The sequence below is a fragment of the Anas platyrhynchos genome, chromosome 1 (assembly GCF_047663525.1).
Source record: "Anas platyrhynchos isolate ZD024472 breed Pekin duck chromosome 1, IASCAAS_PekinDuck_T2T, whole genome shotgun sequence".
NCBI lineage: Eukaryota > Metazoa > Chordata > Aves > Anseriformes > Anatidae > Anas > Anas platyrhynchos.
In genome coordinates, this window is record NC_092587.1 from 89,821,857 (window position 1) to 89,849,043 (window position 27,187).

Consider the following 27,187-nt stretch of genomic DNA (forward strand, 5'->3'; position numbering starts at 1 on the left):
TCTTCTATGTGGTTAGCACAATTTGGATACTAACTGCAATACCACACAATACTTGATAATGGCAATAATGACATGAGCAGGTACATATGAATTAATGCCTATAAATTTATAAAAAGCTTACAGCTGTGGTGATTTAGCCTACAGGAGAGAAAGCTCTGGGGAAACCTTATAGGCGCCTTCCAATATTTAAAGGGGGCCTACAGGAAAGATGGGAAGGGACTCTCTTATCAGGGAGTGTAGTGATCAGACAAGGGGTAACGGCTTTAAAATAAAAGAGGGGAGATTTAAATTACATGTTAGGAGGAAATTCTTTACTATGGTGAGGCACTGAAACAGGCTGCCCAGAGAAGGTGTGGATGCCCAAACCATCCTCTGATTGTATTATTCAGTAGAGATTTGAAGAGCTGGTATGGTCTCTGAGTGTATTATAACACCATTCTCTTTTTTGTTTCATACCTTAAAGAAATATGAAATAAACTTTTGAAGGAAACCACCTACCACATCATAAAAACAGGTTGGTATGTGCATATATCCTACACTTCTCACCTTTACTTTACAGTTTTGTTTGTTTTAATTGATTGATGTTTTTGTGTGTGTTTAAAAGTATAATGATTATTTGTTTTATTCTGGTTTTGCATTTCCTGCTATTTTAATCCTCAAGATTCCTCATGACTGGAAACATACTCTACCTTGGGTCACAATCCAAAGCACGAGTCCAAAGAGACTACTTCAAATGTGCTTTTAAGCACCTTTTTAAAGGTGAAAAGCATATTTGAAATCACCAAATTACTTAAGTAGTCAAAGGATCAGAACCTAAAAGGAAGCTTTACATATATGTGAAATGCAAGCATCACAGACTCTTTGATTGTTCTTAATACTTTTTTGGATTAAAAATTTTTCACCAGTAGACTAGTGCAACAGACACATCCCCTATTTTAAGGACTACCTGAATTTCCTGAGGCCATTTGGCACATCTCTGACTAATACAGCAGAACTGCAGCCTTCATATTTTCCTTTATTACCTTCCAATTACTGCCAAAACAAACATGCATGAGAACTGTTTTCAACAACACCCAGACTCTTTTTTGAAGGCTTATACAGAAAATGGTGTTGCAAAGTTTCCTGGACACTAGCGGTATGTTCTATGAACTTAACTGCCCTTTAACAAACCACCACAAAGAAAGAGGAAATACACATTTAATTTAAAAAATATTTCAAGATAGAGCAGGGATACAGAGACTACATATTTTGGCAGAAGAACCAGCAGAAATACCAAATGATACTATATCAGATGATTGGGAGACTTAGAAAAATAAATCAATTTTAAGAAGTCAGAAACTCTAAAACTTTGGAAAAAAAAAAAAAACTAACTAGAATTCTTTTGGAAATGGGAAAAAAGAATTGGATGCAAAACAAAAACAAACACAAAACAAAACACACACAACAACAACAACAACAACAGCAACACAAACAGCTCCAAAACAAACAACTGTATTTAACATTCTAGGCTAGAAAAGGTCCATGAAAAAAGCTACAGAACAGTGAAACTAATCTTAATGAAGGAGAAGATGCAGTTGAACACCATCATTACTACACAGGAGACAGAATGAAGGAAACAAAAATCACAGTAAGCCTCTTTCTATATCAGGCTTCTCCAGCTCTATTACAAGAAACCATCTCAGGGAGAGAAATGTGGAAAACTCTGAATAACGACCTTACTTTGACAGATTCACATATGGCAGATCTTGCATGACTATTATCATAGGAGAAGTCACCCACTTTCTTTCTTTAAGGGCAGTTTTTAGTTTAAAGCTAAGAATAGATGAAGAGCACAAAGAATGAAGTCTGGGGTATGCCAATGAAAACAGGCATTCCTGTGGGGACAGCCCCATTAAAAAAAAAATCAAAACCAAGAGACCTGTATGACAGGTTAGATAGAATATTCATAGAATCATAGAATATCCTGAGTTGGAAGGGACCCTTAAGGATCATCAAGTCCAACTCTTGACACCGCACAGGTCTACCCAAAAGTTCAGACCATGTGACTAAGTGCACAGTCCAATCTCTTCTTAAATTCAGACAGGCTCGGTGCAGTGACCCCCTCCCTGGGGAGCCTGTTCCAGTGTGCAACCACCCTCTCTGTGAAGAACCCACTCCTGATGTCAAGCCTAAACTTCCCCTGCCTCAGCTTAACCCCGTTCCCGCGGGTCCTGTCACTGGTGTTAATGGAGAAAAGGTCTCCTGCCTCTCGACACCCCCTTACGAGGAAGTTGTAGACTGCGATGAGGTCTCCCCTCAGCCTCCTCTTCTCCAGGCTGAACAGGCCCAGTGCCCTCAGCCGTTCCTCGTACGTCTTCCCCTCCAGGCCTTTCACCATCTTCGTAGCCCTCCTCTGGACACTCTCCAACAGTTTCATGTCCTTTTTATACTGTGGTGCCCAGAACTGCACACAGTACTCGAGGTGAGGCCGCACCAGCGCAGAGTAGAGCGGGACAATCACCTCCCTTGACCTACTAGTGATGCCATGCTTGATGCACCCCAGGACACGGTTGGCCCTCCTGGCTGCCAGGGCACACTGCCGGCTCATATTCAACTTGCTGTCTACCACGACCCCCAGATCCCTCTCTTCTAGGCTGGAAGATATTTTGTAATTTTGATATTACAAATCTCACTCCTCAAACAACTGCTTGGAAGCTAGACCGTAATTGCTTTGACCAAAAAAATCAGTTTTGTGTTTTAGTTTTGACCATTTTCCAAATAGAGTAGATGATACATTTCTCAAAACACCATGAGAGTTGCTCTCAGCATGAAAAACATGAATTTTCCATACGAAAGACAAAAATTAAGCTGCCAGTTCATACTTTTCTCTGATTTTTCTTTGCTAAGAAATGAATAATATTTGCTTTAATATAGAAAAATACATCAGCCTGCATTGAAGAAAGTGGGCAAAATTAACAAGATTGGAAACTACCCACATAAGATAAAACCATACAGTAATTTAGATTGAAAGGGACCTCTGGAAGTCATCTGGAAGTCACCCCTTTTCACAACAGGACCAAATTAAAAGCTACATTAGGTTGCCCAGGGTTCATTAATAAGCACACAGACACTCACTGCTTGAATGACAGAGTAAAAATTGAGTAGCTCAGTACTTAATTCAGCTTAACTAGAAGAAAGGAGGATGAATGGAATTTGGCTATCTCACTCATTTAACAAGAAGGAAAAGTAGGGAATAACTATAGTAAAAGCTGTAGAAAAATTGGAGTAAGAGTGATATTGAATTGAGGTTTGACTCAAATATGACCTGAATCTACTCTGAAATCCCTGAAGAATATGAAGGATAGTAAAAGCTAACTGCAGTACAAACTTATAAATCAACAACAGTGTATATGTGATTAATAGCTCACAGAAACACATCTATAACAGAAACACTTCAGCAGAGGACATTGGTAAAACAAGAGAAAGGTTTTCTCTTTGAGCACCAGCTAATTGGATATAACTATCTGTAAGAAGTGTATATAGTTATCTAGCTTATATACGGTAACCATACAACATGGTTTGAGAAATTTCAGGTAAAAGTTAATATAAGAAGCAAAATATTTGATGAAACTAAATAGCAATCTAGATCCAGAGTACCTGGAGCCAGGTAACTGATTAGTGCCAGGAACAGCAGCAGTTTCAAAACTCTGACCAACCAAATAATGGATATCATGATTAGTACTTTCCATGTTGCTAAAATTAATGGAAGTTTTCTATGTATTACACATGTACTACAAGACAGACTGCCCTAATGTATAAAACTTTTGTTTAAAAGTAACCTTCACAAGTTGTTGTATGTCTGATAACAGTACTGCAAATCAGAACTCCTCTTCTCTTTTAGCCAACACATTCTTTTTCTGGACAGCTGCAGTCACACATGCAGTTTTTCAAGGGAGACTTTCAGTCTCTCATTGAGACTGTCTTCCTAACAAAGTCCAAATTTCTTAAATATTCCAAGTCTGGCCATTAGCTCCTCATCTTTAAAATATGCCTTCTCTAAAAGAGGAAGGGTATCTAGCTTACTGCAGAACTTTCCAGAGGTATAGCAGTATGATCTGTTAGATGTGGGCATTTAATTCTTTAGCTTCTGGCCAGGCACTGAATACCCTTCCTACCTATTTTACCTCAAGAGGACAACAGATCTTGGACAATGGGGCTGCAAACCATCTTTGTTCTCTACTGCTCCTAAAGAGTAAACACCTGGAGAATTACAGGCTTCAACTGTAATTCTGCTGCTGTAGAACTTTCACATTCAAATTTGCCCATAGAGCCTAAGATATGATATCCACAATCATGTTTATTGTTTTTGAAAATCTTCATTTAGATCTGCATGGATTAGATACATTCTGAACTTTCTTCAACTCTGGAGGCATTGAACCTTTAGAGTGGCGTATGGGATTCACACAGCATCCCTGATGGCTTCAAAAAAGTTGGAAAACTAGCATCTCAAATTCAGCTTGTCAGCTTCTCCAAACTGTTTCATGGCCAAGAGGTTCTTTCCCAGCTAATCCACCTTCTGCTACTGATCATCTCTTTCCATATACTTTCTGGTAGTGTTGTAAATGTTGGTCCTTTGCAAGAGGGATTTCTTTTTCTCTTCCAAGTTTCATTTCCAGCTCTACCTCTTCTGCAGCTCTTTCCTTTAAGGCTAGTTATAGAAAAATCTGCTTCCCAGATTTAATGTATTACTTTATGAATTTTCAGACATTTGGGGGGCTCAATTGATTTATTCAGATGTATTTCATTGTCTCTCTTCCTCATATTTTCAAGACAGTTTTATCCACTAGTCCATTTACTTCATCTAGTGAGCAATGAGCTCATGACAGCTAGGAAATCTTTATTATAGACATTTGTCTTTCCTTGCAACACTAGAACTGTCTACGTGATGCCAGTTGTCTTCAATCCATTTCTTACTTTCCTTGAAATTAATGGCCAACAAGCCTAGATTCAAATGGCAACAATAACAATTTCTTGTGCTTCTGCCAAAGCTTTCAAGACGTCTCAGAATTAGGAAACACATTCTGAAATAAGAATTTAATCAAACAAAGCCTCTCTGAGGACTTTGCCTCCTTGAAATCCTTTCAGACCGAAGGGACACCATTGCAATTCATATCAAACCTTTTCAATTTCAGATGATACCCTCCTGAATCCAGAAAGACTTTCAGGGTCCTTTCTTTCTGGTGCTAGGGGAGTAGAGATTACAGCCATCACCCCACCAAGGTAAATTTATCCTTTTATGTCCTAAGTCACCATCTACCAGTTAGTGCTGATTTCGTATCTAGCTTATTTTAACAAAATTCACACTCCAAAGACATCTTTTGTCCATGGTCTCTGGTCTGCTGTTGATCACCAAAACCCAGAAGTCCTCTCATAAGACTGACAGAAATGTTACAAATTAAAACTAAAAACTATTTTATCTGCTTCCCAGAACTCCTGTCTTTCTTATGACCTTTCCAACGGTTTCTGGGTCTGCCTGCCTCCACCTTGCTCCATTTCTTAAAAAGCAGCAGTCTAAAAATGCTTTCCTCTTTTAGCCACCTGGACATTATTCTCAGCATCCAGGGCTTCACATTGCTTCTATGGCTTTTTTACTCTTAATCAGTCCATCTAATTTCTGTCACCAAATTCAACCAATTTGAATGTGTAATGGAAAACAGTCTCAATAACAACTCACAGTTGTTTTCAGGGATGCAAGTGCATCATTTCAAAGCAGATCCTAAAACAAAAATAGAAACAGAAAAGAAAACAGTGCCCACTACCTTTCTTCAGCTGCTACTCCAAAAACCTGTTGTTTTGCTGTCTCTTCTAAGCCTCCTCAATTGACAAGATTGACTTGACTGATGCTTGGTCACCAGCATCAGTTGTATTGCTAGCGTATCATAACTGACATGTCATGACACATCTGTAGTTCACCCTTTCACAAGCAATATGCCTTTAGAAGATAACAGAGATGACCATCATGCAATACACAGCAGTCCTAGCCCATCTTTTGTGTTTTGGAGTCTCTTAGAGAAGTTCTTTTTGGGTGTCTCAATTTGCTTAGCCTTTCTTTTCCATTTCCCTTCCCCTCCACTTTCTGCAACAGTTCCTTATTACGCCCTTGAGAAGCTGCTGCTCACAACTAGGTAAAAGTTAAGAACTAATGCCTCAGATTAATCCACATACTGCCTAGAAGTTAAGATTCATGATGGGTTCTACAAAGAATTTTGTGTTGTGTTACCAATTTAAAGATAGTAGTAGAAAAGGGCAGTCAATCTGAAATGGAAAGTCCAGTTACCAAAGCCAAATGGTCTTACAGGGCAAAAGAAACTTGACATTCACTAACTTTCTGATGCAATCAATAAGTAATTCAAAACACAGGACAGTGCCTCCGCCCCCCCCCCCCCCCCCCCTGCTCTGAATCTTACCATGAAGAAAGAATATATATATATATATATATATATATATATATATATATATATAAAGAATATATATAAATATATATAAAATATATATATACATATATGTATATATATATGTATATATATATTTTATATATGTGAGTCCCGGTTGATGGCAGGCATCTTGGGCAAATATAAATATATATATTTATATTTTGAACATATATATATTTTATGAGATTTGAACATATATATATTTTATGAGATTTTTTGAACTGAATTATAACACTGGCATAGTTGCCCAAGATGCCTGCCATCAACCGGGACTCACTGGCCCATTTTTAACTTGCCAGCTGTTTTTATATACTGAAAGAAAGCCTCTGTATTGCACCTCTTTATGGTGCAATGCAGTGGTCAGACTTCGTACAGTGGCCTAACTTGCATTCCAGCAGTTGAATGCATACATCTACGTAGCCAAGGAGCCTGCACCTGCTGTGCTGAGTATCCTTAAACCTCACAGAGAGACAACTACATATAAATCTTTATCTGACACATCAGGATAACATTTCACATGTTTGTCTTGTTTCTTCGTCTGCTAAATTTATCAAGAGATTAAAACAAGAAAAAAAAGGCATTTTTTTCCTTTTTTTTTGTAGTCTGTCCAGACCACATATGTGTTCTTTGGAATTTCATAAAGTTTCCTCAGATCCATCTTATCTGTTCACTTAAAAGAAAGTAAAAGCAAAGCATGCCTTTCTCCTATCAGAGCACAAGTAAAAGCAATTTGGTCTGCCATATGTATATGTGCATGTATAAATATTATATATATATATATATATATATATTTATTTGAAGTAACTACTTTTAAATATATGTGTGTGTATACATATATATTTGAATATATTAGCATTTGAAGTGGCAGACAGCTGACAGAGTAAATTAGTTGAAGAAACTTAGAAAATCATTTTACTTAATTACCTTGTGTCAGGTTTTAGGTTTTCCACCGTAGAATGGGTTTGATTTGTAGTGATAATTGACTTCTCCTTTTCACCATCACTTGCTCCGTTTTCAGTTGACACAACTTCATACTCTAGAAAAATACAGTAAAGAGAAACGTGTTTAAATAACAGCTCTCACTTGAACTTAATTGTTCTCCCTTTTTTCCATCTGATTTCCACTCCTACTATCTAACAGGCTGTACAGACATTTCATGTGAACAAGTCTGGATGTTAGTATTCTAAAATGGTAAGAAAAACTCCTTAGAGTTCCAATTACAGATTGCTGAGTGCCTAGCCTCTCATCCTTTCTCATGATTCAGTTATGGGACAGAGGATACTCAAAATCTCACCTTCCCCAAGGGTACTCTACTGACAGAATACTGAACACAAGTAAGTTTACATATCCCTCAGTTTGAAAAAAGAAGCATCAAAGATGAAAGTACAGTTTCTAAATGCTTAAACCCTGATTAACTTAAAGTAAAACCTAATAAAACTTAGGTTTCCACAGGAAACTGCTCACTAATTTTGCTTATGCTCTTGGGAATCTGTCAGTTTAGAATTAAGTACTTTTTTTTTTTTTTTTTTTGTATTTGTATTATTTATGGAGACTTACTACTTTATTTTCACCCCACTGGTATGTACTACCGAGTGTGAGCCATGCTCTAAACAGGGGAGTAGAACCAGATGTTTGGGAAGAAGATGCCCCTTTGAAAAATCATAACCATATCCAAGATACAGTCCATCTCTAGCATGCATCCTCTGACATGAGTCACAACTCCAAGCTTCTATGCCAGTCTTTCAGACCAAGCAATTACACACATATACGTACATGTGGATTTTAGATTATTTGCTATAATGGTTTCAGAAGCAACCACTACACAGGGTCTTTTTATATCATATCTTATATTTGGAGCATAGATGAAGCAACATGTAACTTTAAAATGGGTTTAAGAGTATGTCAAAAAGCCAGTGTTTTCTCTACGCTTTTCCTTCTCGGAAACAAAGATCCTTTCCTACACACACACGCACACACAACAACAACAAAAAAAAAAAAAAAAAGGAAAAGCCCTTATTCACCACAATTAAGCTTCATTATAGCAATGATGCTTAGTAAGGACAGGACAGAGGCTGGATTTCTACTGCCTTAGGAGTATCTGGATAGAGAATCAGTAGATAACTTCACAGAAATTCAATCCATCTGCCCTTCTGCTAGCCCCAAGTCACACGCTTTAAACTTTTTAACTCATTCAAACTGGAGAATAAAGGATAATACAACAAATGCATGGGCATGTGCTTCCATGCACACATACAATGAACTACGGAAGTGCATCCAGTATCTGCTTGTTAATGTATATTAACAGTGATCCTCAGTGGACTAGACAATACACTGCCCTCCATCTCTGAGACAACTCAACAGGAGAAGCAGGGCACCAGAAAAAAGTTCTTGGTCCCTGACATTTTGCAGCTTTTATGAAAACAAGGAGGAAAGCTTGACCACTACTTTAGCTATTATTTGTCACATCTTTCCATTACCAAAGTATAATTTTGGTTTTAGTAATACCTAATATTATGAAAACCCTCATGCAACATATTAACTAATAGTCAACAGCAGTATTTTTTAAATAAGGCTCAACAAATTATCCACAGTTCTATCTGAAACTGCACATTAAAAATAAAGATGTGATGTCCAAATCAGAACATTGAAAAAACATTTTTTTCAAAATACAAAAATAAAGGAGATGACAGAAAACTTGATTTAAGTTCTTCTAAACAAGTAATATCATTCTTGTGCCAATATGAAGTAATCACCTTTTGGAGAAAATGGGATTCATTGACTTTTGTTGACTACAGAAAACATTCTTAGATGAGTCATTAACGGACTTATTTTTTAGACATTAAGATGAAGGACAGAAACTCAGTGGGAGTATTTCTAAGCCACAGAATTCAAACATTTTGTATTATGTGTATTCATGTCCAGAGAAAGGCAATGAAGCTGGTGAAGGGTCTAGAGAACAAGTCTTACGAGGAGCAGCGAAAAATAACAGAAATAAGACTGTATCAGAAGGAAATCAGACCTTGCTTTCCTCATTACATGACGCATGCTGACAGTTTTTCCAGTTATAATGTAAATGTTTTTTTCTATTTCTGCAGTTGAAATGGTTGTGCTGCAGTGGGTTCATTAATGTACTCAAGAAAAACAGGTCTGCTTCCAAGAAAAAAAAAAAGCAAGTTATCTGATCTTATCAAGCTAAGGACAGGTCTGTGGAGGAAGCCTCCAAATGACAACGGCAACAAAAAGGGTTTTCCCTGGATAAAAAGAGGCATAGCTGAACTGCCTAGAAAGGAGAATGTTCACAAAGAGCCTCTCCCCAGCCTAATGTTAAAGCTAGGAATACGCTACAAATCGGTTCACACTTCTTCCAGCACATTACAGAAGACAAGTCAGGTAATCATTCTTCTTTCTGATTGTTACTTTTTACTTGCCTATAGTCTTTTTTTTTTTTTTCTTCCCTTTTAATTCAGCAGAAGGGGCAACTTTCTTCCTCTTTCTCAGAAGAAGGTGGTACAGGCTTATTTTTGTTCTGAGTGTGCCTTTGGATCTGCATTTATTATTTTTCAAAATTGTGGGAAGAACAGGAAAGAATCCAGGCTGAGCTTAGTAATCATTTCTAGAGAATCAAGGGAAGACTATTTTGGGGAAGAGAGCATGTGACAGTCACCATTACAGCTCTGCAGTAAAATCTGTCATGACATGCATATAAAGCAACTTCTGTAAATATCCCACTTACACGCTAAAGTGAATGGCTAGCGATCAAATCTTCCTCCTCACAGTTCCTAGACTTACTTATTCTACTCACTTGTAAAGCAACACAGCCAAATCTGTTTGGCCACAGCAGTGATTGAGTTAGTGATTTTGCAGATCAAAGTTCTCTTTTATAACAGTGGTAAAAATGGAAGCTATTATCCTGACAGTACAGAAGAACCATAATTTTCATATTCAATTCTGGTAAGTTTGTGTTGATACAGAGCAGACAGAAAAATTATGAGTGGTCTTCTTGCATGCCTACCCAGGTACTCATAGGCATAGGCATAGACTCAAATGAACAGAATCTTTACACAAAGAGAACTTTGTGGTCTTACAATGGGTACAGCAAGTAATATGCTGGCAGAGTTCTACTGACCTACCAGACAGATACTTTCATTGTATCTGGCTCACTGATCAAAAACATAATGGCAAGAAAGTTGTCTGCATTATGTGCAAGTAGCCATGCAGTAAAGAATACTGTCACAGCGGCATGAAATAAAAGCACTGAAGTGTAAGACACTTTTGGGATGAAAGTATTATTTTAAATGGCACAAAATCACTGTCAAAGTAAAAATAAGCTTGAAATACTGTATTCTGAAACAAGATAAGAAAGAAATCAAACCAACCAGTAACAGTGTCATTGTCTGGTTTTTCCCAGTCCAATATGACGAAAGTTGGACAGCCCTCAACAGTCACCACTGTGAGGTTGGTTGGAGGATTTTGTGGAGGACGAGTAGGTTCTTCCTTGATGCTAGCCTCTTCTTGAGGAAAATGTTCAAGAGAGCTTGTGATAGAGCAAGGCACATCATCATCTTTCTTCATGTACTTGACATGAGGGGCTTAGAGCAATAAGAAAGAGCTGTTATTCAGTACAATATTTTTAACAAAACATCAATGCCATTCCACCCATCCTACAACTTTCAGTTGAGGGACTGATGCAAAAATCTGTACAAGTCAAAATGAAACACAAATGTTTAAGAATTAAAACTATATATTCAATACCCTTTTCTAAGCTGCCTTTTTTGCGGGTGGGGTATTGTTAGACCTGGAATCTGCACTGCCTTCACCCTTCTGTTGTCACCTTTCATCTGACTGGAATAGACAGAATCAAATGAAGCTTTGGCCTTCAAATAACCAAACAAGATAATTTTGATATAAAACAGGTCAGTGTCCATGCATTCCCCCCAAAAGAAACACCACAGCTATTAAAATCCTACCTTGGTACCTTGGTTTGCCTGAAGAATCTGTTTCTGATGTAGGACTTGAACTGAAGACAGTTGCATCGACTGTAAGAGACACGGTTGTAATTCAATTTGCAATAAACATAAAGTTTCAGAACTGCTGTATCTCACGGTTCATTTGGCATTTGAAATCATCCCTGCTAAAGTTCCTCCATGGTAGACCTTTGATGTCAGATCTGTTTTTTCCTTTTAAGGACTCAATTTTGGCTGCTAGGTAAACCCCATACTTACCTAACAGCATAAAGAATGTTATAATCAGAATGACAGAATTCACAACTCCTGCTGGATTCAGCTCATGCAATTTATGTGAAGTGTACTTTGGACCTTTTTAAAAGCAACTTTTTGCACTGTACTGGCCATTTAAATTAGAGCTCACTTCATCTTCAAAGAATGTATAGTACTGTTAAGTTGGGACACAACTTTTCAAAAAATAGTGACAAGGACATCACAAATTTTGTCTTCAGAGTGTAAAACTTCCACAAAATGTGAAAGGAATTGTACACAAACATTGTTGTGAGCAGAAATGTGCTAGAGCATTCAGGATTCTTAACATCAATGTTGTGGTAAATAGCCAGTATATTGAACGGAATCTTCCCTTAGATACAAATACTAAAATAGACATCAATGAACAGAACATATGATATATTCAGAACAAGCATTTTTTTCATACATCTAGTATCATGAGATTATATTTTGTCTCAAAAATTAATTCTAAGCACACCCTCCCCACAACTCTAGGTCTAATTCCCCACAATAAAGGTCTAATTATTAACTATCTATAATGTTTATCCTATTGTATTTTTTTCTATCTAGATAGTTGCATATTGATCAGATACATAGTAGTATATCACAACCATCTTGACCACTGTCAGCCACCATTCAAGTAATAATTTAAATTTATGTCCTATGCAAAATGAAACATTCAGGAAAATAAGTGTCTTATCTACACCTTTCACAGATTTAAAGTAGACCCTGAATAGTATTGAAAGGCTACTAAGCATGTATTGATTTCTCAAAAGATGGAAGAGCCATCATGTTCTCATTTTTCAAAGATGTGTATCAGATGACAGCCAGGTGAATTCAGGCAAGTTGCAAAAGTCAAAGTGGCATAAACAGAAATCAGAATCACTCCAGAAAGAGTATTTCTTATATTATAGTGCATCAATTTATTTTAGGAAAGGGAAGCCAGAGGAAAAAAAAAAGGAAACTTTTATGTTAATGAAGAAAAAGAAAAAAAGAAACAAAAAAGAAACCAGAGCTGTCTACATTATGCTCACCATAATACTCTGGAGTTGCAAAAGCTGTTGGTGTCTTAGATGGAATTCCTGTCCTCACAGGTGTTGTTGGTCCAGCAGATTTAGCTATAGTGACAGAAGAAGGAATGTATGGCAACAAGGCATTCACTATTTAGAAAATCAAAAACTCAAAAAAACCTCAGATTTCTGACGAGTGATTCATAAAAGAAATGGGCACATGATTTCATTTAAACTATGACATTCTCCTCAAAACTTACTCAACAGCTCCCAGTTGGGTTTAGGAAAATTCTGTGTTTTCTTTATTGCCAACAGAACCTATTCCTGAAGTCTAGTAAGAAAATTCTTTGCTATTTGGAGATTGTCTTTGACAGATTCAGTCAGCTAGAACATACATGACTTGGTTATTAAGCACTGGCTGGTAAATAGACGCAAAATAACCAACTGTTTCACAAATAAAAGAGCACATTTCTTCACACCACAGAACAGCTGAAGTCACCAACAGAAACCTGGAAACCTCCCAGACAACCACTGTAAGACCGCAAAATCTCACCTCCAAAAAGCCAAGAACTACATAATGTAGTCACCTTCACCGCATGTATGACACAGAAGAACATGGTGACTGAAGGCAGAATGTTGACAAACCAAGTTCAAAAAAATGGAAAGTAGGGATAACAGTAGAAATTTATGAAGACTCTCACTAGAGTGCAGACTGACAAAGGTTTGGAACACTCCTATTTCCTTTTTTTTCCATTCAGGAGACTTTTAATGTCTGCATAGAAACCTTCCCATAACACTCAACTAGTGGATGAGTAAGAAAGATACAAGCAAGGAATTAATCACAGTGTTAATAAGAAAGAGAAACAGAACAACATTATAGAAGGGAAAATCCAAGAAGAACACTGAAGCAAAATTTTCCTGCTAATACTGTGGAACAGCTTCTCCAGGGAACTAGAAGAAACTCAGATGATGTTCAAAACCAAGCAGGACAAACATTATGAAACAAACTAAAAGGAAAATCTACTACCAGTCCCACAAGGAAGGACCAGATCATCTAACTGATTTATTCCATCTTGAATGTCTAGGAAGGCATGATAACTGCTGACTACTCCATAACCTGGCCTCTAGCGTATGGAAAAAAAGGTGGAATTCCAAAATGCTGGTAGATGAATTACAGATTTAAGAAAGAAAATAAGCATAGATCTCATTACAAGCAAAAGAAAATGCAAGAAGTGAAGATTTTTTGTGCTATAGCTCAAGACTGACAACGTCTTATGCTCTGTTTTAGCTATTACTAAGGAAACGCCACCAGTCAACAGGAAGTACAGACACAACTTTTCTATCTTGGCTCTGCTGTTGAGAATATATACAGCTTGTTTCATCCATGTTTGAGGTTGTAGTTCTAATCTGATGCACAGAATACTGAAGATTTATTTAGGTCCTTCCACCATTGCCAACAGGAAGACCTGCCACAGGGGTAAACTTTCTCACAAGGATGTTGGCTGACGCAGAGATGGACCAGTTTTTTTGTAGATGAGCAAAAGAGGGAGAGGACAAAAGGGGCTTCCCTAGCAGGCCCAAACAGAAAGGCAGTCTCTCCTTTTGAGAAATTTCAGAAAAAAAATCACAACCCCCTTAACACACACAATTTCAAATTTCAAATCCACAGACAAAATATACAGATGACACTGAATATTAGCTTCAGGATAAAATTAAAATAAAATAGTAAACGTAAAAGATTCTGAGCGCTCTTACACTGATACTGAGAAGCAGGAATACTGTTACACATAGATTAAGTTAAACTCATTGTACATGTAATAACTCATATCCCTCTACCTGCCAGTGAGTTTTCTGGCTGCCTATTAGCTTAAGTTATTAGCAGGGGTTAATGGATGTGCCATATCTATCGTATAGGGACACATACATGGGACAGAATTCCTTTATTAATTACCAATTGTGGGTACATACTGAAGCACAGTATTTAATATCTCCCATCTGACACATACATTAAGTAACTGCAAATGCTATTAGTAGACATTGAAATGTTTTAAAGGATGACTTGCATGACACTACTTGGCTTTCAGCTCCCTTGCTATGGATGATTTTTACACAACTAGGTCAGGAAAACAAAAGGAAAACACAATGTATAAAGACAAAAGACACAAGGCATGCATGTTCCAGAAAACTGGTTTCTATAGATAACACATTTGATTCAAGACAGAGAATCTATACTGTAAAATTTTCCTGTACACAACCAGTCAAGTTTAGTATCTAACACACTATAAAATATTTATGGGGAAAGGCTGAGATACCTGGACTCCCTGGTTTACCAGTCACAGTATTTGGAGGCAGAGGTTTTCTTCGCATAGGTGTAGGCTTGACAGGAGGTATAGGAGGACGCTGAGGTCTTGGTGATGCAGTTACTGAATGACATTACAGGACAGTGTCGTTAATTAGTTACCCTCAAATTCCATAAAATCAGAAAACCTACTACAAGTTAAATTCTGACTTCTGAAATAATATTTAATGTTTCATTTATAATCAAAAGCAAAGAGGTGAAGCAAGGAGCCAAGAACAGTTGTATTTTCAGACTTAAATTCTTTGGGAAGTGGTGGTGTGGAACTTTAAACCAAGCTTACAATGAGAAAATGTAGCTCCTTTGGGATTTTGTACAAATACTTCAGAGATTTATTTTCTGTGTAGTTACTCACTTCTGTCAACAGTTATTTTTTGGCAGCTGACGGGATACTTCTTCCCACAATAAACACCACCTGAGTTTAGATGGAAATGTCTTCAGTATCCTACTCACAAAATTCCAATTCATTTGTGCTTTCTAACTGATAAAACTTGTCACTTTCAGCTTAAAGCATAAGATGTAGCAAAAGTGAAATGATTATTAGGGATATGTTATCTTATGTCACTTTAACATAAACAATGAAAGTCACAGTCAGCTCATGGATTGATATGAAAAAAAAAGACTGTTGTTGTGTTAGAAACTCCTGAAGCAACCAACTAGGCTGCTTCAATGCACATTTCCAGCCAATATGCATTAAATTTATCTGGTAGGGTCCTTCGACAGCTAGCTCTGAAAGGAGAACCTAAGTCTGATAACTGATACAGAACATTTTTCTGTGTCTTCCAGGCTATTACAAAGGATTTTATCATGTAAAAGAAAGGCTAAAGGAAAAGATTTTTCTTCCACTATTCACCTCTGCACTTTTTTCCTTAGGAAAAAACTAGATGTGTGCAACATGTATATGTAACAAAAGACTTCTTGTACCTAAGAGGAGAAAACCCTTAACAGAATATAATTCTTAATATGCTGCCAATATCAACAAAACTGTGAGCTGCCTGATACTGAGTTACTGGCTATGTAGAGTTCCCCAGGACCTATTTATCAGACCCTAGTTTACCCTATAAATAGAGTGATTGTGGGTGAGATGGGAACAGATCCAAAGACTCATTTGGGAAAGCTTTTTTAGAAATACTTACAATATACAAACATGAACATCTCCATCTTTCTTGGTTCACTTTTACTTTCGGACTTCTGCAATCATTTACAACCGCCTCCCTCCCCTTTTTTTTCTCCTTTTCTTATCCCTCAGACCAAGACAGTTAACAATGCTAAATCTAATTCAGAAAGATTTAGTGGTTTCAAAAACAGTATATATAAGTTTCATATTCATTCTTCATCAGGCAGAGATGAAAAAATATGCCTAAAGACTTGAAAAATTATATATTACTTGTTTATATGTCATCGTACCCTAGATATTACTACACAGTAGTACCCATAATTAGTATTCAACTGCCCGTATGTAGGAAATGGGATTGTCTGAGGTATTTATGGGGTAAAAATTTGTAGGCACTGACTTGTTAGTGGTTTCTACTGTATCTTCCAAAGAACACAACCACAGTAGTTAAATGCAAGCTGAAACAGTGTGTCACAGTTGAATCTACTATACTGCACTCTGGAAAAAAAAATGAGAATCCTTACCATTCCCTTCTACTTCCACGGTAATTTAGAAGACAGTCTATGATGTTACCAAATGTAATTAACTGAGTTTGTAAACTAGGACACACACAAGAATTTAGGGATTTTCTGATAGCCTGGCTTATTGTTAAAACAGTGGCATTGTGAACTATTAGGACTTATTTAATCTCAGGTGTTCTTTGGACAGGGAATGTATTTCCTTTACTTTATCACCCCTATCACTCTTCATGAAAAAGGAGGCTGAATAGCCTCTTAGGACATACTACTAACAACGCATCAGTGCTGCATGCTGTAATGCATCTTCTTCATACCTCATGTATGGTGTAAATGTCAGTCTGTCAGTTAACACACATTAAGATTTCAAGAAAAAAATATATATATACATAAAAGCTAGGTCAAATATTGGCTAACTTATAGCTATACCCAATAAATTGAGTTTTCATATACATATTAAGGCACCATAGAAAGAGCTGAGATCACAAAAGTATACAAGAAAATTATGGAACAGTAGTAGCTAACTTCACAAACATACCCGACTGTCTATTATGATTAGAATTCAAGGTATTGGCTTACTTCAAAGCTCTAAAAGCTTAACTTTAAACATCTAATGTCAAAAGATGAGTAAAAGCGTATGTAAAAGCATCCTTAAAATCTCTGTGCATAAAAAAAAATAATATTGCAGTGTTTGCAAATCACAGACTGGATTTACTTAAGTGGACATCACTGCTCGACATGCCATGACAGAAAAACAAAAAACAAAGAAAGCAAAACAGAGAGCCATGCTTCTTTTCAGTTTGTAGCTTGAATCCAGCTACTCCTAAGAGTATACCACGCTACATAATCTGTGCTGAATACAACGTTCTGATTGAATTAAATTTAAAAAGATAAAACATCAGAACTCAGCCGTCAAGCAAGGCTGCTGTCTTTGTGCAGGTAAATTAGGTGCAAAGGAAATCCAGTAGGGATTAGGAGCAAACAGCAGTTTATTAATTACTAACAAGTGTATATCTGTATCTCTTTTTTTAAAGCCAAATAACATATTTTCAAAAGGAAAATCTAAACCAAAAACAACAGACGCAGCTGAAAAATAAATCCAAGGGCAAAGTCAGAAATATTTTGAGTTTAGTCAGTTTTTATGCCAGTAAAAAAGCACAGTTAAAAGCAAGGTCTATTCCTAGTTATGCTAATAAAACCAAGAAAATTCTCTGCGAGTGTGTTTGCATGCTTGTCTGTATTGTTATGTGTAGATGTGGAACAAAAAAAAGTGAAACATGAGAAGGCTATTTTTAAAGATTTATTCAGGGAAGTTGTTTTTCTGTAAAAATATTTAGAATATTTTGAAAATGGAATTGTAAGACTTGCAAGAGAAATAAAACTGACAAGTCTTTTATAGCACATGTAAAGTTAAAAATCACATGTAAAGTCTACTTAAGTTAAAAAACTGTAAGCTTATTCACTCCCACAGTGTTTTGCAACAATCCTAGCATTCTAATTTTCCTAACAATCCTAAGGTCCAAAAAAGCGTTCTCATAAGTGGGTAGGTAATTTGGATAAGCATTTCCCATTGCTAGTTAGAACCCACAGATATGAAAAAGATCAGTGTTTACAGTAGAGTGGCTGTTTAATCGCAAGGATACAATGAGCACTGGCAATGGTAATATTTAGTCACAAACATATGCCACATACTAAGTACTGACCATGAAATATTCTTGTTTTTCTCTCTCTTAATACCATCCTGAAGCCAAGAGACAATGCACTAATGAGGATGACCAAAAATTATTTTCTCTTCTTCAGTGGAGGTGTTTTTTTGTTGTTGTTTGTTTGTTTGTTTTTGGTGTGTGTATGTGTGTGTATAGGAAAGGCGATGTTCCAATTTTTCATGACTATTAAAAATTGGTACATTGTCCTTTTTATTCATCTTACCAGAAAATGGCTTTTCGTGGGTATCAGTATATTCAAAAGGTTTTTCTACATCCACGCCAATTTGTCTAGTAATATCCTCAGGTGTATAAACGTCATCTGTGAAACAAAAGGATATGAATTAATTATCTACAGAGCAGTACCAAGTTATATAATACTTCTATATTGTATGTGTCCAAATTCTAGGTAACATGACGTGTAAAACTGGTATTTTTAGTGATAACTATTACCTTCCTATTTGAATATGTAGAAAGTGGTCTTGGCATAGAGAGTCTACACTTTAATTTTAAATATTTGTTGTAAAAGACCTGTTTAGAAAGAGGGTAAGATTAAGAGATAACTACTAAGAAACCAAAATTATATGTGGAAGGATGAATACAGGGCACGTTTTAGTATTTCTGTACACAGAATAAAATGTCTGTTGATTTTTGTTACGGGCAAAGTTCTCCTCTTCCTGAAAAATAAGATCTTCGATTATCCTCCATATTGAATAACTAGAGGAATTCTAAACCAAACACATCCCATATTTGCAGTAGTGGAGGCATAAAAAAAGTGTGCGTAAAATTCAGCTTGTATATAGAAGAATGTCCCACTTAAAAGTAATATAAACACATACACACAAACACAAAAAAAGAAGTAAATGGCATTAAAAAGATCAACACAACTACCCCTGGTACAGAACAATTGTTTCACATGCTGACATTTATAGGACAGCCAAATTGTTAAATTAATATGCCTTCCCTACACAGAATAAGCATATTTACTTTATAAAAACTCTATATATGGTAGACTGAGAAGACGCTTTACAATTTCATCATTTTTGTGAAAAGTTCACCCTTCTCATGACCTTAGAACCACTCCCCCTCCAGCAATTTAATGTATCAACTAAAAGAATACACACACATACCTACACACACACATATAAATTACCAACTTAGAAAGACTATTCCAACATGATCAAAACATTTCAACTGAAGATTTCACGTTTCTAATCTGGTACTCAGTTTATTACTAGACTACACCTATATTCCACCAGTATAAAACAAGTAGTTTTTCATAAATTTTTCATGGTAAATACGATGAAGGTCTCCTGGTTCCTGTGACTGAAATTCTTAAACGTAATGTGATTTTTGTTATAACTGAAATTTGTCTTCAGGTAACTAAATTGGTTAATTAGGTCTTCAGATATACAAAGCACCAGAGTACTAATCAATGTTTCACATGACTAGCGTTCAAGGATGACACATGAGAACATCAGCATTAGCTTTAAAAAGAAAAATAAATCGTATACACCGTGGGTTACAGTCAAAGTATATTAGCTTCTAAACTTCATCCCACAATAAATATGCATCATCCCATTGCCTCAATCTCACAAAATCATCCAGATATCTATTACATGTCTAACTTAGTTTTGCACCTGTGTCTACAGAAAAGCCTGCCTCTATTTTGCTCTTCACTATATAGTTTAGAATTACAATCTCTTCTGAATTGTATTGGCTATCAACAAACAACATGCTGTATATATTCTATATGGTATTACTGCCATTAGTAAAATAGTAGTGCAAATTATGTGAAAGGAAAAACAAAAATCTCCTCTTTAATGTTTCAATGCACTTCAAAGTCACGTAAAAGTTCGCCTGTATCTCCACACAAAGTATCTGCAATGTCATACAACTTGCTGCATTTATCATAGCATTTGCCTTAAGCAAGTAACATTACCTAGCATCATATAAGCATTTCAACTCAGCACATTCATCCAGACTTTTAACAGAACTGAGAATAGATGTGTTAGACAAATGTGTGTTGATGTTTTCTTTACTTTCATCATTTTTTTCCTGGAAATATTAATGGGATCTGGAACACCTTAAAGCTAACCACTGCACCTTGAATAGCAGGAATACTATCAGAAGCGTGGATCATTTTAAGAAGTGGGAAAAGGTGCCATTGATTACAAAACAAAACAACAAAAAAACCTGGAATACTTTAATATTTGAGTTCATCTAGAACCTAGCTATATGCTCACATTTTCAAAAATACAAACAAAGCACAGCATGAAGTTGATATCTGTTATAGTGAAAACAAACTCTCTCACAAGGGAGATGAAACATTGCTGAAACTTGGGTGAAGGTTGTCCAGAAGTTTAATAGACCATGAACAACTTTTACATTGTTAAGATTAAACCAAATAATGTTTAAGATATATCACATGAACTAAAATAAGTATGAAAAGCCATGTCATTAAAAATAAATTATACAGAATGTGGCCGGAAACATGGTAGAAGACTAAAAGGAATGTTAGTTAAGTGGCTGAAACCTCTGCCCGTTTCCCAAAGTCAAGTTTACCACCTGGCATTACAGCTAACAATACAGCTAGCCAGGAGACTGAAAAGCCTGCCAGGAAACCAACCGCAATCCCATGTGCTGCTGCTGGGAAAAACAAATTCCACAGCTTATCATCAGGGCCCCACAGCTGCCAAACACACTCTGCATGGAGTGGAACATCTTTGCATTGATGCTAATGCGTACACTCAGGAAGAAGAATTGGTGTGCTTCCAATAAGCATTGCCCGCACAACAAGGAAGTAAGATCCAAAGTAGTCAACAATAGACTATCAAATGTACTCTTCTTCAAAGAAAGAAAAAAAAAAAAAGTAATGTTTAAATGTAAGCTTGAAAACATGTTGTCCCTTACAGCTTGGTTAAGGATTCTGATCAGTTAACCACAGAAAATACCATCATTTTCCTAATGGAAGAAATAAACTTCTCTATCCTCAAAAATCATCCAAATATCTTAAAAGATAATTTCTCTAAGATATCATCTACTGAAAAAGAAAAAAAAAAAAACAGGCTTTTTTGCCTTTGCTCAGCTGGTAAGATTTAAGGTTCCAGGTTAGTGGAATTTAGTGGAATTCTCTTTTTTAAGTCTCTTCTGCAGACTTCAAGATTGTTTGCTAAACATAATGGCACATTGCTTAGGAGGAATATAGAAGATTTCCTTTTAATCGATTACCTGAACCCTCTCTTGTACAAAATGGTTTTTTTTGTGAGCATAGACATCCTTGTATGCTCAGACACTACATTTGCCACAATATTGTGACGCACTTACTCTACAAGAAGACTTGGGATTTCACTTTTTGATCATAAAGGAAGGAATAAAGCGCAGAATGAAAAGAATTCACTAAAAGTTGTAGTCTTCTTCATCATGCCATAAATGTAAAAAAAAAAAAAAATCACTGATGATTTCTCTAGCATTCAGAGAAGAAAGATGTACTCTCATAGGAAGTTATCAATAAGTTACTATGCCAGCAGCGCTTATAGTACAAATAAACAGGTAACAGGCAATAAATACCAACTCTTCCTAAGCAGTTTGAACACCATGTTTAACTGAAAGTGCTCACTCAGTAGGATGCAAAATCTAGGTAACAGACATCTTCAGGACACTTATTTCACTTAGGAAAAAAGACTTGCTTAACTGAGCAATGGAAAATATTGCAAAAGCATAATTTTCAAGAGCTCTAAATGAAGATACCTATTTGCTTGTGAATATACCTAGCATACACAGCAAAATAATAAATAGCCTTGTGGTGATTTCTGACATCATCTACCATAAAGGAACACTACTTCTTGCTGACAACTGGCCCTACTGTAACGACATGGAAATAATGACTAGCAGGTACTCCAACTGGAGCATTTAAAATAAAGATTGCTTAAACTAATACTTAGCAATCACCTAAAATAGCATAAAGCACAATAAACTATACTTAAAACAATTTAAACACCTATTATCATGTTTATACTGCTATTTTACCTAGAATGTTTTGTGTGTTGTTTTTTTTTTTTTAAAAAAAAACCTTCTTAATCTAAAAATGCCACTGCCAAAGACATTGCTATATGGTAGAACACAAAAACTTCACATACTGTCTAACATAATTGTGTATTCATACATTTGGTGATCGGACATTAGAAAGGTCACTTTCTGTGAAGTAGATTGCCCAGCACTAGTAAATAGCAAAACCTCTTGAGCCAGGATTACTGCCATCCTAAGTCATTTAATACTATAACTGTTCCTGATGTCCTGCAGTCAGATGGGCTCATTTCATTTCCCAGAAGGAATATGAAAGGTCAGAGAACACATATCTCCAATGATGACATCCCCTCTATATGTAATACAAAAGAGCATATCATGTTCAGGCTATTTTTAATTCAATTTAGATATACAACCATCTCTGGTTATTTATTCTGGATTATCACCTGGCCTATTGCCTGGTTATTTATTCTGGACCTATCATATGGAAAACATCAACAAACAGTAGACATATTATATACTTTACCTCTAAGACTACACTTATCACATATAGTACCATTTCACGGTAGCAGTCAGGAACAATATAGCATTACTAGTAACAGCAATTACATACAGTACTCTAAAGAATTAGCTTCTATAATCATACGTAATTAAATATTTTGCAAGGCTTAAGATCATTTCAGGAAGTAACATTCGTGTGTTTTTGCTAATATCTTAAAAACAAACAAACAAACAAAGCACACAAAAAAACAGCTCTACCTGTTGTTGGCACAATCCACTTTGGCAAGCCAGGTGATTTTGTTCTAGCTGGTGCTAGTGTAGTTTTACTAAGAGCTGTGAGGAAGTTTAAAAGAAAAAGCTTAATGAGAAGAAAATGAGACTTCTAAGTGATGCCAACAATTCCGTATTACAGAAGAAAAAGCAAGAGTTGCTGTGGTGGCATACAATTTTTTTTCCTAAATTGAAAAGGCTTTACCTGAAGACTGATTAATTGAAAGAAGCACACCCTTTTTCTCTAGCAATACTTAAAATTCCTCTAAGAACAGGTGAAAATCATTAAAGAAATAAATAGTGGACCTCCTTCCCATACCAAAGTGAATAAACAATTATTACCAGGTCTGGTCTGTGATTTATCAGATGGTTTTGGTCTTGCAGAAGTGAGACGTGTTTTATACGCCGCTAAAAGAAATAAGGTTCAGTTTAAATGCTATGTGTATAAGCAGTGTAATTTGCCACAAAAAAAGGTCCATGCACCAATGCGATATAGCAAAATGGACGTATGAGAATTCTATGAGTTCCGATCCAAAATGCACGCTGAAAATGCTAGTTTCTTTAGTGGTCAGATGACTCCATCATGCAGTCTGACCAGTTATATTCATGTTTAGGTTTAGGAAAAGATATAAAATATTTACAGCCAGTTACCCAACTGTATATGGATACAGAGTTAGCTCTGCAAGGTATCCATGGCCTTAAGACATTTAATTAGGTTCTGTAAAAAACAAAAAAAAAAACAAAAAACCTCAAAATAAAACACCAAACTGAACCCCCCAAAATCAAATATTCAGATAAAAACATGAAACATTAAAATATTGCCGAGAAGACTACTGGAAGCATACAATGTCATTATCAAAGTTAAAATTAAAATTACTAGCCTTCAACCTTTTCCTACTGTCGTCTTTCACTTGCAAAACAATTTTGAAATTTTATTTGTTACAGTATGTGTGTGAATCACACTGAAACCTGAAAATTTAAGTAGTCATCACTGTCATCTTATGCCAAATAACTGACCTGAGTAACTCAAACACTTTTACATAAATACAGCTATCCACCTGATACTTGAGTCTAACAACCATTCTATCAACATCAGTTACTCTAGCCTCTCTGAAGTTTCTGAGAAAACATTTATGCAGGAAAGAACATATTACTAAGTTCTGACATTCAAATTTGGTAAAAATTTCACAAATACTGAGAAAAAGGTGGGAGTCAGTTATGTTTGTGTTTGCAATGCTTTTGATCTGTGGATCAGACACAAAACACTAATAATGCTTAAAAGCTTTCAAGGGTAGTAACAACAGACCACTAAACCTCAATTAGAGGTTTATATATACTCAGTTAGAGGTTTAAATAGACTCTCAATGCAACAAACTAAGAAAATTATAAGAATTACCTGTATGTAACCGTGGAATTTCAGTTACAAGAGCCGTTTTAGGTTTGGGTGAAATCTGGTATGTTTCATTGGGAACTGAAAGAGGAGATTTGATTGCTTATCAAATGCAAATGATTTTCTTTTAAACATCAGATACCACAGGTGGAAGGGAAATTCAAACATAGCGCAGACCATAAACAAAAAGGGTGAGTGATAGAAACCTGACTGAAAATCATGGATTTATACCAGAACTTCAAGACTGGGAAGATATACGTAATTAAAAAGCTAGACAACAGAAGAAAAGATGAGCAAGACATCTTTTTATATGACTCCTCAATCATGTACATGAAGCATTTATTTCTATAAATAATTACAAACAAATTGGATGGAACATGACTGGAAAATTAAAACCAGCAACATTTTGTACATGCCCTGGAACGTGCCTAACTAATGAAGAAGATGAAGATATATTTAAGGTACTTCTGTTGATTAAAGGATAAGTTTAGCCATATAGCAAAAGCAGAGAAAGTGAAGTTATAAAAATAAAATGTCATAATATTCTCATTACCCAAAGTCATTTTGGACCCATCAACAACATGAACTGTTATGAGGTTAATTGATCCCAGGTGTGTTGTCCTTGGAGCTATGAGAAATAAAACATTGTTCTGTGAGATGTGAAATCAATGATGTTGGATTTCATTAAGTATCTGTGTCCTTTGTTTCATAAACATCTACCTACGCATCTTTTAAGACAATTTTTACAGATTTAAGACAGGCCTGTGTTCTGAGTAGTCTGGAGGTATTTTCATGCTGACAGACAGACATTGCAAATATTCTGCTGGGCCTCCACCTACTTCAGAACAGACACCCTAATAGAGGACGCTAACTTGCATTTCCCTCAAAATTCTCTAAAAGATTGTAATAATATAATTATCTTTAAGGCATTCTTCCCTCATTCAAAATTGACCACATTTTGTCAAAGATAGAAAGTTACTGGATGAAAAGGAAAGACTGGCAAGCAGAAGTGCATGCTACATGTGTCTCTTTCTCTTTCAGAAACAAGGTTAAAATACGGAAGCTGGAAAATAACCTACTTATTAGGATGAAGGGTAATGACTAATTAGTGCCATTTATTTTTAACAACTTTCCAGATAACAGTAGAATTTCTTTTGCATATAGGTCATTACAATTATTTAAATTTTAAACGTTAAAAACATAACCCCTTAAGTTCTGTTTTCTAAAATTCTTCTACTAAACTGAACTGTGTAGTGGTGCCAAAATGTGGTACTTGTTAACTATGACAAGATTGGAAATAGCTCTAATTCAATTGAGACTTAGAATCTAGCTTGGTTACTTACAGAGAGTCTTCCAAAATAATCCTTTAGAAAACATTTTTTTTTTTGGCTAGACTGTTCCATTTGATTTTCATAATAAAATACGTGTACCATTCTTTAATGAATAGGGTCTCTGTTTAAATTGTTTCTGGCTACATGAGAAGTCTAAGGAAAAAGGGGGAATGATAAAACTATTCACAAACCTAATTGCCTAAAAAATAAAGTATCACCAGTTTGGGACTGGGAATTAGGAATGAAGAAAAGTTAAGTGTTGTTCTTTCTTATGATCATGTTGTCACACCTTCCCTAGATTATTTTTTTTCCATTATAAGCTTCCAATGTAGTAATTTTTATGGAAATAGTTCATACCCCAGGTGAAGCTGATATAATATACATCCTTCATTATAATTATGCATCCATAAATTTACTATTATTACTGCACTGATTAGAAGATGGTACTTGTACTCTTACCACCTAACTATTTTGAACTACGATCCTGTAGCCTGAGTTTCAAAAGTACTTGCACATTTATCTGGTGTAATAAATTTGCCCCAAATAAAAGAACTTAGTGAAACCAGTTACAGTAGTGTATCTTCACTCAAATTAATCAAGTTCCTCATATTTTAATGGCTTCTATCAACCAATTAAAAAATAAATTTATAAAAAATAGCCACCCTAACTTGTGTGTACCCATAGACATGACCCAGTTCTGGGGCATTCTTTTCGATGTAATTCACTGAGGTATTCCGAGTTGAACAATTACACTAATTTCTCTCTAAATACCGATCATGTCACATCCCTGTAGTACCAAATGACAGCAAAAAGTGTAACTAAAGTAGTGCTCCAATAACACTTTTAAAGTTAAAAACTTTAAATTACCAGGTTTAGTCTGTGGTATTTCTGGCTCAACAGATGTTTTGGGTTTGGAAGGAACGAGCAGTGTTTCTTTTGGAGCTGAAAGAAAGGAAAAAGATTATTGTTGTATTTTTCAGGAGTCACAATCCAATGCCATACTTAGCCCACAGAAAGTGCATGCCTCAAGTGCCTGAAAAAAAGACAATAACAATTCCATGGGTTTCTGGAACCTGAAACAAAATGGCTCTCCAAAACACAGTGGTATTCTAATACTGTGCTGTATGATAATGTGAGTTAGTGGCTAGAACTCTTGCTCTAAAAGAAAAATTAGACCACTGAAGTTGGTTAGAGAACTGAAAAATACAGTCTTCTTGCTAGACATGAACGGTAGGCAATTTCTGCCTTAGCTCGAAGATAGAAC

General features: G+C 35.9%; 1 protein-coding gene across 42 annotated transcripts in view; it reads right to left on the reverse strand.

Annotated features, from left to right (window-relative positions):
- LOC101801420 (target of Nesh-SH3) overlaps positions 1-27,187 on the reverse strand; it is a 154,056-nt gene that overhangs the window by 20,245 nt on the left and 106,624 nt on the right. For 38 of the 42 annotated variants that reach the window (XM_072023541.1, XM_072023509.1, XM_072023578.1 and 35 more), the window contains 11 exons: positions 26,791-26,865; positions 25,146-25,220; positions 24,599-24,673; positions 23,545-23,610; positions 23,191-23,265; positions 18,632-18,727; positions 15,030-15,140; positions 12,742-12,825; positions 11,441-11,509; positions 10,850-11,062; positions 7,398-7,509 (listed from right to left, as the gene is read on the reverse strand). In XM_072023541.1, the coding sequence (XP_071879642.1) occupies positions 7,398-7,509; positions 10,850-11,062; positions 11,441-11,509; positions 12,742-12,825; positions 15,030-15,140; positions 18,632-18,727; positions 23,191-23,265; positions 23,545-23,610; positions 24,599-24,673; positions 25,146-25,220; positions 26,791-26,865 (1,051 nt within the window). The remainder of the gene's footprint in view (positions 1-7,397; positions 7,510-10,849; positions 11,063-11,440; positions 11,510-12,741; positions 12,826-15,029; positions 15,141-18,631; positions 18,728-23,190; positions 23,266-23,544; positions 23,611-24,598; positions 24,674-25,145; positions 25,221-26,790; positions 26,866-27,187) is intronic. The other 4 variants (XM_072023550.1, XM_072023472.1, XM_072023456.1 and 1 more) reach the window with 3 other exon arrangements.